Source organism: Symphalangus syndactylus, chromosome 22 (genome assembly GCF_028878055.3).
Source record: "Symphalangus syndactylus isolate Jambi chromosome 22, NHGRI_mSymSyn1-v2.1_pri, whole genome shotgun sequence".
NCBI lineage: Eukaryota > Metazoa > Chordata > Mammalia > Primates > Hylobatidae > Symphalangus > Symphalangus syndactylus.
This window is the reverse complement of record NC_072444.2, coordinates 68,235,001-68,251,756: the sequence shown is the minus strand read 5'-3', so window position 1 is coordinate 68,251,756 and position 16,756 is coordinate 68,235,001. Positions and strand designations below refer to the sequence as shown.

Here is a 16,756-nt window from a genome sequence, read left to right as displayed (position 1 = left end):
ATGAAAACTGCATTAGGCATCCAGCTTTCCTACTGCTTTCTGAGACCAATTCTAGAACACTGTAGTAATTAATTCTTCAGCATTTCATGTGGAGCCAGACCCTGCCACTGAATTAAAACCCCTTTTATTTTGTCCCAGTCATGAAAAACTCGGGCGTTATGTAAAATTAGGAGTACTGGCTGCTTAGCTGGTTTTATATTTTTCAAGATGGCAGTTAACCCTGCAACTGAATCTTTTCCAAGAAAATGATCATCTATAGGATGAATTCTAAGGCAGAACTGAAGGTACTGGTAATACTACTTAGTGAAGTTGAATCTGTAGAGGGTCAATTACTGTCTACAACTCAGAAAAGTATTATACATCAGAGAGTAAAAGTCTGAGGCAAGTCTGACTTAAAGCAGGGTCGTAGTTTTACCCTTAAATCCTAAGAATTTTCTATTCTATTAGTAATGTATATGCTTTTGCTTCATGAAATTTCACCTTCTACAACTGGTTCAAAGTGCCAGCTAATTTTTCAGATCTGTTCACCTGCTTCAAAATGGATTGAAACTGATAGATCGAACAGTTATCATAAATTACTTAAATGCTAATCTTTTTAAGTAATGCTGAAATTAGGAGCTGCTTTGCCCTCTTCATGTGAAATGATTGCTTATTAAATCACCTCTCGATTTCTATAAAGTTTAGCCTTTCAGCTTTTTTCTGAGGGTTAGGAGTTTCTTTTCGCCCAATTTCAAATTCTTTCTTATATTTAATTTTCAAAAGATACACATAAGCTAGAAAATTTGAAAAATACAGAGAATAATGAACTTCATGCATGTTTTCTTGTTTTTAAAAAGAATCAATTTAGTCTGTATATTCTGTAAGATAATTTCCAGTTATAGAAATATACTAATCACTGGTTCTATCTGTCCATTCATCCTTTCATTTGACACACTAACAGTGATAACAACAATGAATAATATTAATAAGCAGAGGGCATTCATAGAATATTTACTTTTGTTCCAGAAACTCTGTTGAATGCTTTACATAGGTTATGTCATTTATTCCTCTCAATGATGTATATAAGTATCCCCATTTAACAAGTGAGAAAGCTGAGGCACAGAGAAGATCGTAACTTGATCAATGTCAAAATGAGTGACTGGTGATCTAATTAGTCTAATGCCAGAGACCATGATTGGTGGCCATCATCTATTCTTACAATCATCTATTCTGCCCTCTACATATATTTGTAAAACTACCTAGTTATTTCAGTTTGGATTGAGTTTTTAAGACTGCCAGCTCTCAATATTCATACATTTTCATGACACCAGTTTGTCTTAGACTGTCTTCCGAGCACTTACTTCAGACTCTAACTAGGATGATCAGATAACATTTTATCCAAATCAGGACATTTCTGATAGTGAAAAGGGCTGGGTTGGTAAGTGTGCTGGTTCATACTTACTAAAACCCAGCGTGAACTGGAACCACCCAGGCACAGGAGGACATGGTGTCATTCTAACAGGCCACTAGGATATCCTTTCTCTGTTCCTAGTGCAGAACACAGATCCTCTGCAGGTAAAACTAGGTATACTGTTCAATGGCCCCATGATACCTCCTTTATTTTCTCAGGATCTGTTTTCTGGACAATTATTTTTCTTCTCTGTTACAGAGTAGAAAATTTAATAAGCAACCTAAGAAGAATAAAATATTCTAATATTCCTTTAGAACTGATTAGCTATGAACACAGAGGCACATTCATTTATCACAGTTGTAGTACAAGTATAAAATGACCTGTACCTTTAATAAGTCCTTTTTCTTGCAGAGTTTTCAGGGAAGGTCTTCGGGTAATAAACTTCTTTAATCTGCTTTTAACTCGATTTTTGTCGCTTGTATCGGAAGCACTGTGATGCAGTCTGAACACTGAAGATTTAAAAAAAAATCAGAGGCTTTCAGTAAATTTCTCCTTTATGATTATTACTTTATGCAAATCTGAATAGAAAACAGTAGTTATGAAACAACTACCTGAATTGATAGCTCAGGCTCTTCTGTCTAGAACAAGCCATGTGAGTAAAATTTGCCCACATGAAAGTATTAGTCCTGTTGTTGCCGCATGAATGTACAACGAGAATGGGATTAGTTCCATATATTCACAATTTATTTTCACTTTCATTTCCTTATATTTAACATAACGTTTACATGGATAATTCCATGTATTTATGCACAAAATTATGGTCAAAGAAAAATTCATCTAAACTACAGGAGACAACTGTTTAGCATTGCTGATTTCAATTAAATATGATTATATACCAACCCTAGCTAAAGCAGACATTTCTGGAGGTCCTGCTTGCTTGAATAATTTTGTCAATCTTCTTTTCTATATTAACCTGAAGTGATTTATTTTTCTGAAGCAGATATTTCTTACTCTCCTTATTGATGTATAATTACTACCAGTTCTATGTAAAATTCAGAAACATAATTTGCCTCAAACTTTTTCCATGTCTTCATTAGTCCCCGCTCTTCAGCTTCCTATTCTCAGATTTATCTTCAAAGTCAGGTGTGTGTAAAATTCATTCCTGAACAAATATTTGCTGAATGTCTACTAATCAGGCTCCATGCTAAAGGCTGTGAATTTGGGGATGAATATAATACATAAGGTCTGGGTTTTCATTAAGCATAGTCTAAACACATCCAAGATGTCTTCTTCCTCCTCTTCTTCTTATTTTTAGACAGAGTCTTGCTCTGTCACCCAGGCTGGAGTGTAGTGGCATGATCATAGCTCACTACAGCCTCAACCTCTCAGGCTTATATGATCCTCCCACCCCAGCCTCCCAAGTAGCTGGGACTACTGGCTACACCTGACTAATTTTTAATTGTTTTTTTGTTTTTTTTGTTTTTTTTTTTTTTGGTAGAAATGGGACCTCACTTTGTTGCTCAGGCTGGTCTCGAACTCCTGGGCTCAAGTGATCTGCTCACCTCAGCCTCCCAAAGTGCCAGGATTACAGGTGTGAGCCACTGTGCCTGGCCCAAGGTGTCTTATTATTAATTACAGATAGTAATTTGTTGTGTCTGTAGATAAGATATATATATCTTAACTGAACGCTCCACTGCCCTCATTCAATTGTTGACATAATGAGAGGGTTTGGGATACTTTATTAGGTATTCTTTTTAACAAATATAGATATGCTTTTGAAAATCTACCTGGTCCAGGGAGTGAGAAACCTCCCTATAACTGGCAAAGTAAGGGAATTTTTGCATCCTCCTTTCCCTGCCTTTGACGACAAAGCAGGCTCAAACTTGAATTAGCACAATGGGGAATTAAGGTGAAGTTCAAGACTGAGAATGACAGAAAAAGAAAAATATCCTGCTCATCTCGTAGCTGGGAGAAGAGTAGAATTTTATTTTTCAATTAAAGTTTGGATTATCACATAGGACTAGGTGCTGTATATTACTAAATTGAGACAATTCTTGCCACTTGAAAATCTGTAATACTTTATATTACTTTAAAGTATTGCTTCCCAAATTTTGTACTATTGACATATTACGGTAGACAATTCTTTGTTGTAGAGGCCTGTCGTCTGTGTAGGATATGGAACACCATCTGTGGTGTCTACCCACAATATGCCAGCAGCACGCCCTCCTTAATTATGACAATAAAAAAAAAATGTCTCCAGACATTGCCATAGGTCCATGAGGGTGGAGACTGGGGTACAGAATTACTTCCTGTTGATGATCATTGCCTTAAACTGATTGGAAAAATTATAGGGCCATCCGAAGTTCTCATTTATCGGTGGAAGGTCTATCTATACATTGAGAAAATATAAAAGAACTCTGAAAAGAAAAAGAAAAAGCATATGTGTGTATGTATATATACACAATTTCATACATATCTACCGTCTATCTATGTATTTGTCATGAGCTATCTATTTTTTAAATGAATTGGTAATAAAAGTACAATGACTATCACGTGAGAAAGGTAGACAGCTTCCCAGCTATTGGGCTTTTAAGAATGGACACAGGGGCCGGGCACGGTGGCTCAAGCCTGTAATCCCAGCACTTTGGGAGGCCAAGGCGGGCGGATCACGAGGTCAGGAGATCGAGACCATCCTGGCTAACACAGTGAAACCCCGTCTCTACTAAAAATACAAAAAATTAGCCGGGCGTGGTGGCGGGCGCCTGTAGTCCCAGCTACTCGGGAGGCTGAGGCAGGAGAATGGCGTGAACCCGGGATGCGGAGCTTGCAGTGAGCCGAGATCGCGCCACTGCACTCCAGCCTGGGCGACAGAGAAAGACTCCGTCTCAAAAAAAAAAACAAAAACAAAAAACAAAAAAACAAAAGAATGGACACAGGGAGGACAACCACACACACCAGGGCCTTTCGGAGTGTGGGGACAAGGGGAGGGAGAGCATTAGGACAAATACCCTAATGCATGTGGGGCTTGAAACCTAGATGACGGGCTGATAGTTGCCGCAAACCACCATGGCACACGTATACCTATGTAACAAACCTGTACACTCTGCACATGTATCCTGGAAATTAAAATTTTTTTAAAAAATTAAACTTTAAAAAATGGGTACTATAGGTCTGAGAGTTAGCAGATCTCTTCAGCTCTCAGGGTAATTTAGGCAGGACCAAGATAGCCTGAGTCCTTGGGGCAGTTGTACTGTATATTCTTGGGCTATGAGCAGTTTCCACCAGTGTGTTATACAAGTATGATTGTCTCTGTGTATCTCAATAGTTTGAAAAGCACTGCTTTAGACTTGTGCTATCCAATGTACTAGCCACTGGTCACTTGGGGCTATTGAACACTTGACATGCAGTTTGAGCCATATGTTGAAATGATGATTTTTGGATATTTTCTGCTAAATAAAATATCTTATTAAATTGTTTCTTTTTACTTTTTAAAATGTGGCTACTAGAAGATTTTACATTATACATCTGTTTCATGTTGGACAGTGCTGGAAGATAATAAAAAATAAACACAAATTGACCACCTACTCTATACATGGCAGTGCTGGGTTTAATTGTTGTGGATAAAGTGTATATGGCCTGTGTTATTTATTTTTATTTTTATTATTTATTTATTTTTGAGACAATCATTATCCTGTCACCTAGGCTGGGTTGCAATGGCACAATCTCAACTCACTGCAACCTCCACTTCCCAGATTGAAGTGATTCTTGTGCCTCAGCCTCCCGAGTAGCGGGGATAACAGGCATGTGCCACTAACCCTGGCTATTTTTTTTTTTTTTTTTTGAGACGGAGTCTCACCCTGTTGCCCAGGCTGGAGTGCAGTGGCACGATCTTGGCTCACTGCAAACTTTGCCTCCCGGGTTCAAGCAATTCTCATGCCTCAGCCTCTTGAGTAGCTGGGAGTACAGGTGAGCACCACCATGCCCAGCTAATTTTTGTATTTTTAGTAGAGATGGGGTTTCACTATGTTGGCCAGGCTGGTCTCAAACTCCTGACCTCAAGTGATTCACCCCACCCCCAGCCTCCCAAAGTGCTGGGATTACAGGCATGAGCTAACATCCCTGGCCTAATTTTTGTATTTTTAATAGAGGTGGGGTTTCACCATTTTGGCCAGGCTGGTCTTGAACTCCTGGCCTCAAGTGATCCTCCTGCCTCATCCTCCCAAAGTGCTGGAATTACAGGTGTGAGCCGCCACGGCCGCCTGACTGGCCTGTGTAATTATAATGCAGCACAGTAAGGAATCAAATGGAGATGTAAGAGATTAAAGGATCTAAGAGGAGGGATTGACCTCAGGTCATTTTGGAGAAATATCAAGTGCCCTGAGAACCCAAGCAAACAAAAATTGCTTTTACAAGACCTTGAATATCAGCCATTAACGAATTCAAAATTGTTCAGTTGGAAAAGTCATTCTGAGCATCTTAACAAAGTGTGTTTATGTGCTATCCTATCAACTTTCCTTCTAGGTCCAGTCATTGCAGTGACCACCAGTCATGTATGATCTGCTTCAACTGACAGCTGTAGTCAAAGTCCCATAGGTCTGGATTCTAGTGTTGGAGACTGAAGAAACACTTAACATCCTTCAGAATAACTCTGCCTCGGGGCAATTTTGGTTTGAAGTCCATCTTTGGAATGGCACAGAATAATCAATCTAAGTTTTCACAGGTTACAAAAGTAATATTTTCTATTTCTGGTCTCACCTCAAAAACCTTGCCATTTCCCATGATAGAATGCCAAGAAATGCAGGGCCAAGCAAGGTATTTTTTTTCTTCCATTTGGAACTAGCAAAAATGATGCCATTAGAAAGTACTTTGCAAATTAAAATATACACACATGACGTATAAATGCTAGATTATGAAAATAATTACGGTGTGAGTTATATCTTTTTGAAACTCCCCTAGGTATTCTGGTGATAGTATTCTTAATTAGAGAGATATATATGTATATTATATTGTCTTCAATACCACCATCTGGCTCCACATGTGAGAAATGCGTGTAAGGTGCATTGGTTTTTCAAAGAAAATGAAAATATGTTTTTAAATGCTTTATCTTGTTTCCTTCGCATACATACTGAGGAACTAGCAGAGCCTTGGACATGATTAGAGACAGTTTTTAATGTAGCCAAACTCTCCAAAGTTGCCTCTAATGATTACTTTCCTGGAGACAGACTACAACGTCAGCTTCCATTTCCTGATGCCATAAATAATTGTCCTCAGATGACAAGTCAAATTACAAGGCCTGTGCCATCATTCATTCCACTCATTTTGTTCTAAGAAGAGTTATGTAGAAGTTGAAGTCAATAGATGACTATAATATATAGCATACTTTTTATTAACCAAATAACTTGAAAGCACTATAAATACAAAATAAAAATGTTAAGAAGTGCATGGATATAAAGCAAGGTCCATCACTGGGACCCTGTAAACAGCAGTAAAAGTCTTTGAATATTGTGGTTTACAAATCTGATTTTAACAGCCAAACTTATAAAACAGTTTATGCTTTTCTGTTGTCAAGGGAGAAAAACTTGCCAAATTGTTCATTTTAAGTAAATACAACATAACCAATTAAGGAAAGCAAAATTTAAACACATGCCTGTGATAATCGGGACATAGTTTGCTTCTGATTTCACTACTGATTTTAACAGAACAGTGTTCCTTCCATTTTCCCACAGCACCCAAGTGACCCCACACATACTTTTAGAAACTTGTAATCACATAGTGCAAATAAAAGGACACTTTACTGGAAAATACACAGTGTGGTACAATAATCCATCATTTATGAAAAATAGAATTCAGCCTTTTCTTTTCCCTCCGAGATTCAACTACTTTTTGAGGGTGAAGCTTCCTGCAGTTTAAAGATTTATGTTAAGCCAATGAGTAGTTTTTTTTTCCATTCCTACTTTGAGTTTTTACTTGAAAATAAATAGAGCCAAAAGAGATATGGGTTTAAACTCTAAAACATTTAATCTGATTTGAATAAGAGACTAGAGCAATCACTCTTAATCCTAGGTATTTTTACCTCCATAAACATTAACCTTAACCTGAAATGTACTAGCTTTCCAGGTATTCTAGAATTTACTTATATTTCCTTTATGTTTTCCTCTGCTTTTTCTATTGGAGATCTTTTCTGTCAAGCCTGAATAGAATGTTTTTCAAAGACTGAGAATTTTCAATAACAATAGACAATTTAAATCTCAACACACAGGCCAAAGGCATTAGCTTTAAATACCATTCTTAACCAGTTGAGAGACTTAATTGGTGCTAAAACTGCTCTCACCAGAGGGGAGTTAGAATTCTGGGCTTTCTAAGATGTTAGGATAGTGGGCTTTCTAAGACGATCTTCAGTTAATAGTATTACATATGAGAATAGGCATTAGCCCAACACAAGTTTTATGCCTGACACAGCTATTATGGTATTAAAAATCACCTCCAGAGCTATGAATGCTTACTGTAATGGGTGCCCTTAGAATACTTATTTTCTCACTTTAGTAACAGAAAGGGGAAACAACGCCCTTTGGATGGACGATGAACATCTACTCCCATTTAGGGTATGGGAACCACAAAAGAAAACCCCCAAATCTTCCAGAATTCAACGGTTTGGATAATATGATCCAAAATTGTGCATCTGCCAGAACATCTCTTTCTGGGGACCTTATTTTGAAATACCTTCTTTTCCTGCCAAACTGCTGTTCTCGCGGTATTCCCATGTTACGATTACATGTTGTTATTATTTTTTTTGAAATTTGGAAATGCTGGGACAGCCAACATTTCAGAAATGTTGCTAAAGGAAAGCGGAGTCATTATCCTTCAGAAAAGCTATTACACACAGCTTTCTATTCTACTTGTTCTCATTTTATTGGTGAGGTTTGACATTGGGATCAACATCGGTGTAGGCAGGTAGTTTTGTTAGCAGCTAAGAGCTCTAAACATTTCAATTCAATTCCAAAAGGACATCAAGGGCAAAGCTGGCAACAGTAGCTTTAGTGCCATTATCTTACCACACTGCAGTATTCACAGCAGGAAATCAAAGAAAAAAAATGACAAAATAAGGTTATGTCAGGCTCTTAATCCCCAGAGGTTCCAAAACTCTTCTCACACCATCATAGGGATTACATAACAAAGTACTGAATTATCTCCACTCACATTTTCCAACACAAACTTCTTGTATTGGAATTACCCTGCTTAACTACTTTCCAAATTACATAAATAAGAACACCTTATCCCAAATTGATTGAAAAAAAGAAATCAAGTTTATTACATTTGTTTCCAGCCTCCTGTTGATTCCTTTCCAGGGCATTCACGCTTGTGCTAATTCACGGGGCTGTAATAAATACTGCTTTGCTTTCCCCAGCCTGTGGTTTTAGAGCTCCCAGAACTTTGCACTAACTCCCTATGTCAGAGTGGGCAGAAAGGGTAAGTTTGGGCTTCATGTACTGTTGGTCATTTAATATCTCTTTTTTTCACTTGCTCAGTGTAAATAGAAGTCATAATTTCAAACCCCAACTGGCAGCCTGAAAAACTAAGTTATTGAAACTTTAAGTGACTTGCTCAAAACACAAATCATGATTAAATCTGGAAATAATTGAAAGAGGGAATGCTGGGCATTTTAACTGCAGTGCTCAGTTTTAACCACTTAATTCCCACTTAGACGTTGTGGAAATACAAAATAGACAATTAGATTCCTAACAGAAGGGTGTGTACACATCACCTATTCAATGATTAATATTCATGCTCTCTACCCATTTAAGGAGAAGTGAAAATTCATACAATGAAAATGTTTACTTTTAGACTGCATTGCCAACTTTAAATAGTTAAATCTAACCACATTTTTGTATTTTTGATATCAGTCAAGAGCTGGCATCTACTGTCAATTCAGCCATAGGAAAATTTCATGGCTACTTTTCTCAGGAATGTGTGTATCCATGTCTTCTACTTCTAATGCATTTGTCTATGATGTAAATTCTTCACTGTCTTTTCATGTATAGACTTAGTATTTTTATTTTGCTCGTACTACATCTTAGGTGTATCTACACTGATAATGTATTTCTATAGTGTAAGGCAGGGTGTTTTGTTTCAACTCTTTTTGTTATAGCACTTAGCACAGCTTTGGGTTTCATAGTGAGAACTTTTAATGGTAGTAATGATGATTGATGATAAGTTCAATCCCATACTGCAAATATTAAGTATACCATCACGATGTTTAATTTCCCTTCCACTATAGATTTATCTGGTTTCTTTTTATAAGCCAGAGTTTAATGACTTTTTTTTTGCATCACAGGTTATGAAAATACTACATTTTCAGAAAAACAATAAAAAGAGGGAAAATATATCTAAACAGCAAAACCTATCTTGTATGTAGAGAAACACAATGACTTTTTTTTTTCCTGAAACAGAATGAGATACAGTGTAAAATGTAAAGATTCAGATCATTTAGACATTCTTCTATTGACTATATATTTTAACTTGGCTTCTTATGACTTGATATAGTGTCAGTAAAACTTTGTCACTTGAGAGCTGTTCAAAACTTTGATAAATTTGCTAATAAAGTGAGTGGTTATTGAGCTAAGGCAGTAGCTGATTTTGAAAGCTGAATTACTAAAAAAAAAAAAGAAGAAAATAACACAGGGCATCAATCCACACAAAGGGCACTGTGAAGCAGAAATATGTTTTCCATGAGGAAAGATTGTATATTAAATACAGGAATGGGTTCTCTTCTAGTGATAGAAAACAGGCCACAGCCAAATCAAGTGAGAAGAGCCTTAAATATAAATGTGAACGTCAGTCCATAAAAGAGAAAAAAACCCAAAAAGCAAAAGAGTTGTAGGCGTGGTAATTCCACCAGAGAGGTAATAGCCTCTGCCTTCTAGGAAATTAACACTTACATTTCTGCAAAAAAGTAAGTCAAGTTGGAGAATAAAATACATGCATATATAAGAGTATTGGATATTTTAGTACTGATGTATGGACTCAGATTCTGAACCATCATTAGCAGTATTTCAGTTGGGCGGCATTTAAATACTCTCTCCATGTATACATACATAGTGAGAGCTACCACTGTATATCATATGTACGTCTTTGTTTGCACATTTGTAAAAATGCCTGTAAAGAGAAATTCTGGGCAGGTATAGAGGGGAGTAACATAGAGTAACTCTGAGGCTTCTTACTTAAATCTCTAAATTTCTGGACTGTGTATGTTACAAGGTATCCTTAGTAAAGAATATGCTATAATGTATCCTTAATTTTCCAAACAAAATTTTCAGCCAGGACAGAGAAACCTATATGACACGTGCAGGTAGTTTGAGAAATGTCTTAAAGCCAAATAATCAATAGTTAAGAAGTGGGAAAATGTTTCTTAGATTATAAGTTATATATAATTCTTCTAAAATAGTCTTAATTTCCACTTTTGCTAGACAATCGGATTATTCTAATGTCATATTTATAATAATGACTAATATTTTGAAGTTATTTGCTATATAATAAGGAATTTACTAAACACATTAGATTTCATTTAATCCTTATCAATATGGTAGGTTCCATTATTATCCATTTCACAGATTAGAAATCTGAGGTTCAGAGAAGTTAAGCCATGTAGCAAATCAGTGGCAGAACCACAACTCGGGTGGTGTCTGATTCCCTGCCCTAAGGCCCTGCCTGTCCATCTGAGTGGCAATGCTGTCACTGTGTCTAAGGACATAGAGAGATGGTAATGTCCCCCACCCCCTTGCCTCACCATACTCAAGTACTTGCAACCTAAGGTCTTAAATCATCTGCTTTACATGAACTGATTACTGAAACTATCCCTGTGGTGTGTACCATTGTATGGCTGAGAAAGAAAAAGTCATCTTAGGTGAGATGAGTGAATCATGGGACCACAGTGGAGCTGGTGGCTGAATACTCTCTGGATTGCCAATGAGAACAGTTGAAGAATACATCTGGGTACGACAGAACTGTAACCACCATGGACATGAATTGAGTTCTGCTGCAAGGAGACATACTGGGCAGAAGACAAATCACTCACCATGCTCCAGATTGCCCTATGCAGCAAGACAACAATGAACACAGAAGGAGAGATATAGGTGGGAAATGGGAGTTCCTTTCAGGCAAAAATGGCTAGCAACCTAGCTGTGTCTTTCAATTTTACCCCTGCCCTCACACAATCTTTTTCAGACACACACTTAGCCCACAACAGGGTAAGTGAACACATTCACTTCTGCAAACTTCTTAGTTCTTCTTTCAGCCAAACCAGGAAATCCCATTCTTCTCTATGCCCAACCCCAGAGCTCAGAGGCTTGTTTTGTTCCTGATTGCTTCACAGGAACTGAGTATAAGAATTCAGGATCAGGACTTGGGGAAAAGCAGATAAGAACCATTGATACGCTTCCTTCCAATTGCTCATGCCATTTCTTTCTTTCTTTCTTTCTTTCTTTTCAAGTGTGTTCCTTTCTCTCCTACCCATTCTTTCTCTTTTGAATAATATAGGCTTCGGATTTTGAATTCCAACTCTGTCACTTAACATTGTATCTTATTCAAGTTATGTCAGTTGTTTGTGCCTGTATTATATCATCTGTTAGATGGGGATAATAATATCCATGCCAAGGATTTTTGTATATGTTAAATGTTCTGATATAGGAAAAACATCCTGCTCAATGTCTAATGTATAATACATATGTAGTTAACAGAAGCTATTATTAATCTTAATAGATTAATATTAATGATTAAAATATGATTAATAATTAAAATATGATAGGCTTCCTGCATCATCATCACCACTGTAAAATCATTAAGTTTACAGGACAGGTGTATAAAAAGGACCCTTCTCAGCCTCCATCCCAGTGTCTCTCACTTTTTCCACATTTACTGAGCATTCACTATGCATCTGTTATTGTTAGATTATACCCTTAGCTGCCGTAAATGTGTGCGTATGTGTGAGTGTGTGTGTGTGAGCATGTGTGTGTGTGTAAATGATTTGGCTCTCATTAAAAAACGCTTGTATACTTCCCAAGAGTTACCTGTGATTAATTTCTGCCAGGTAGAGTGTATTTCAAGACTCTGAACATGTGTTAAAATCATTGAGTTTTGAAGAACTATCCATTAACGACTTTCTGAACTGTGACAATGGATATTGACAGGGCTTGTCAGACTAAACCACTATTGATTGGCTCACATCATGTGTATAGCAAAACCAATTTCTTTCAAGTGCTTCTTCCTAACTGAAATACATTATTGCAGCCTTCCTCTCTGTTTATTACAACACCCAAGCTCATCGCATGTAACACATCCAGCAAAAAGGTTTCACAATGAAGCAGCAAACAGCAACACAGAAAGAAGTGAAGGTACTTAGCAATCCAAATACTCTTGTACTGTAAGTTGCTATTTGTTTGCAAAATATCAATTCTTTGCAGAATCTTTGTTTTTATTTTATAATCCTCTTGAATAAGGAAATATCATGGACTAACAGAGCTTTGCTATTGTTTAATGACCCTGTGACTCTCATGGTTTCTACCCCTGAAAGAAACTATTTTAAGTATTGTGTGTATGTTTAAGTTGTGGGAAAGAAAGTGTTTATGTTGGGTCAGTGCTCTCCTGCCCATAAACACATACAGCTCCACACACACATATGCATAGGGCTGAGTCTTTTCCCAAACCTTAGAATGTTTTCTTCATTGTGTGACTTAAGCCAACTTTGGGCATATGCTACATATTGTACAGTTTTATTATTAATTTGAATTTGCATTGTGCCTTTCTTCCCAAGGGGACACATTTCTTACTGAAACAGTACTCTTACATAACAAAGAACATTCTCACAATACCCCCATGAGTAGGAAGAATTCCAGATTTTTTTTTTACTTGAAAATATTATTATTAAACATGTTTCAAAGAAGTCCTTTCCACAAGTACTAGGGGATCATACCTCAGGCTTCTTGGAGTGTTTCAGAAGTACCCCAGAGCCCAAAGAAACTTCAGCAATAGTTTTTATCCTTTAAGAAGCCCCAAGTTTACTGCATACAAGTGTCTGGAAAAAGCAGAGTATTCCTAAATTCTCAGGGTAATTCTCAGGGTATTCCTGAAATTGGCACCCCTCTAAAAAGGATTTTTCTCACCCACATGAGTCACTTTTGATAAAAACAGGGGAGACTCTTGGTTAGCTCCACCAATGCTTTAATTAAATCTGGTGTGGTGCTGCCAGTTTCTCTCCCATTCTGAGCATGCCTGGCAATTTAAAGAAAAATAAATTGCATAGGAGCTGGCAAATGAGAGTTGAGAAAAATGTATCATCCTTCAAAGCCGCTCTGAAACTGCGGAGTTCCAAGTTTACTTGAATGTTCTAGACAATGATTTGTCCTGAAATAAGGATTCCTTTGAGTCTTGTCTCTGGCTCTAAGCTATGGCCCAGAAGGATGACTGCTCTGGGCACCCTGGGCTATGCCCTTCCTCTGGCTTCACCCCTTTGCCATAGCCTTCCTACCCCCACATTCCTCAGCTGTAAGACAGGTTCCTGGCCTGGGGCCCATGCTCTTGGCACCTTCTGTAGGGCCCACTGTGTCTTGAGGAACAGTTGGTTGTCAGAGTGGAAGCCTCCCTTGCCTTTTTCAGGACATCGAATATCCGGGAATGTCAGGCCAGAGTCAGTGAGTCTCTCACGGAATAGTTTTGTTGGGACAGAACCCTCTATTAAAAGCATCATTTTGACATAAGATTCAAGCTATTTGCTCCAAAATGTGCGTGCGAAGCACCGAAGCCCTCCCCCACAGGAAGTGTATTGAAAATGCAAGGGGTGCTCTGAGCAGATCTGAGGACACAGTATGTCGTCTACGGCTAAGTGATCAGGGATAGTGGGGTGGTTTGTCCTCACAAATGCTGACAGACAGCTGCAGTTTGCAGCTGGCAGGGAGCTTATGCTCACTAAACAAGATCTAGCTGGAGCCCGGTGAATACTTGGCTCTATTGCAATAATCATAATTCATAACATACATTTCTAAAGAAGGAGAGAAAACTAGAAAAAGTCCCACAAAGATCCACATCATTCTGACACTTGATGTGGTCTGGATATAGGCTGTTTTATGTGTTGTCCATTTTGAAATCCCTCTGGGGTTCTGTATGGTGACGGTGGTCACCATGTGTGTGACAAATGGAACTACTTTCTGCTTCCAGCCACCCGTTTGGATTAACTCTTCCTTCCATTAAAAAATTGTGATGGGAGATTTACTTACTGCCAAAACTCCAGTGTTATCCCAAATATTTTACTTCTTTCCTAAATGAGTTAATTGTAATCAAATTGCCAAGCTTTTTTCTGTTGTTGACCGTGAGATAACCCCATTCTTGGGCACAGTTCATGTTGGAGTCTCAGAAACATGAAATATTAAATCTGGAGGGAACTTGAGAGAGCATGGAGTGAATGCGCCTAGCTTTTCAGATGAAGAAAAAGACGCCCAAATTGTTTAAGTCATTTGGTTAAGGCCACGTAGTAAGAAATAAAGGTTCAATCCAAATTTCTTAATCACCATTTCTGGTTTTCTGTCAGCACCTCTTTATGCCTCTCTAATCTCACATTTAATTTTAGAGAAACACTGTTCCTAAATCCAGAAGAATGTTCCTAGAGGAGACAGTTCTGTTATTCGAGGTGCCCACTACTGGCCCAATTCTTCCAGTAACCAGGAATTTTAGATTTAAATCTAAATGCAGTAATTGCCATCAATTAATTTTGTTTTATCCTACTTTTTTTAGAATTGGGCAGTTTTGAATATAATATGGAAATATATTTAAATTTGTATGCATAATTATACATAATAACCTGAAAAATACATGCCTCAAGGGTGGGGGGTGATTACAGTAGCCTTCCTTTTGACATGTAGCAATGCTAAATGTTTTGCTTTTATCCATTTCTGTAACTTTTGGTAACCTGAAATCTGTAATAGATTATTATTATTTGGGGTTTTGAGTCTTCCTTTTCCCTGGGGGAAGAGGATTTTGTTGCTGAATGCCAGGACACCCCTACAGATGCAGATGTCACTGAGAAGAGTGACTGCTGGATATACTTTCCATGTGTTTCAGCCTAAGCTAGGAGGGAATATAGAGGATTGAGCTACGGATGGGAAAATTCATTTCGCCAAATTCCAACCCCTCTGAAACTTGAACTTTTGGACTATTGAACGGGCTGAGATTTTGGTCTTCTTCAGGCTTGTTTACTCTTGACAAAATGGAACTTCTGGTCTTGGAAAAGAAAAGTCTTTGGGTTTTAAAGGCCTCCAAAAGCTTCTTGAGACATTAAGTACCTCTTACATAAAATAACACAGTGATGATTTAAGACTGGAGGAATTGGAAATGCACAGATTAAATGACCTTTAAAATACACATAGGTTTAAAATCGAAAGGAAAATGCACTTAGCAAAAAAGCATTTGGGATTTATTTCTAAAATATGGCTGGAAACATTAAGCAAACTCAAAATGAGGCAGTGCGCATACATCCTCATTTCGACTTAAAGATCTACTTTAAATAATACAACAGATGTAGTCATCAGCATTTATTCCAACAGGGACACTGTGAATGGTGAGAAAGACACGGTAAGACATGGCTAATAACAAGAACTACTGTCATTGTTGTCCCTTAATCCTCCAAACTGTCAAAGCAGAACCAAGAGTAAAAGGGGAATATTCTGGCAGGATCTGACTCCCTCCCCATTTTTGTCAAGCAGTTCAGTTAGGAAATATCCACCAGGAAATATTTCCTTCACTTAGTCATCAGAAAGAAAGTTTAGCTGTTTGCACTCCGGCACAACAGAAAAAAGAAAAGGCCACCTGTGAACGTTAGTGTGAAAACACGAACAAGTGCTGGGGAATGCAATGGCTAAGGAAAGCAGAGGGGGACAGAAACATGGAGCATGGGTGGGCCCTTGTAAAGGAAAATGGAAATTTATTGCTCCATTGTGAGTCAACGGCCAACTGAGAATTTCTCTGGGTCATGTGATGGTTTGGCAAAAATATTCCTTTTCTCATTTCATGGCTGCAAGAAATAAAGTGTTGTTGAAAATGCACACTGGAGGTGAGGCCGAAGGTGGGGTGAGGTGGGTCTTCATGTTCTAGTTTGGAGTTTAATGGTGGTTCCTACACTGTCTGTCATCAAGCTTAGCATGTAGTGGTGACCAATAAAAATGTTTAATAATTGAATAGTATCAGAGCAACATGTGTGGTGGAAAGCACACAGGCTTGTGCATTAAAAAATCTAATTTTGAGTCCTGGGTCTACCACTTAGCAAGTGTGTGACTTAACTTCCCGGGATCCCAGTCTCCTCATCTGCATAATAAGGATAAAAAG

General features: G+C 37.8%; 1 protein-coding gene across 6 annotated transcripts in view; it reads right to left on the bottom strand.

Annotated features, from left to right (window-relative positions):
• Positions 1–16,756, bottom strand: part of ARHGAP15 (Rho GTPase activating protein 15) — a 638,954-nt gene that overhangs the window by 273,716 nt on the left and 348,482 nt on the right. For all 6 annotated transcript variants that reach the window (XM_055261923.2, XM_055261924.2, XM_063631362.1 and 3 more), the window contains one exon: positions 1,777–1,899. In XM_055261923.2, the coding sequence (XP_055117898.1) occupies positions 1,777–1,899 (123 nt within the window). The remainder of the gene's footprint in view (positions 1–1,776; positions 1,900–16,756) is intronic.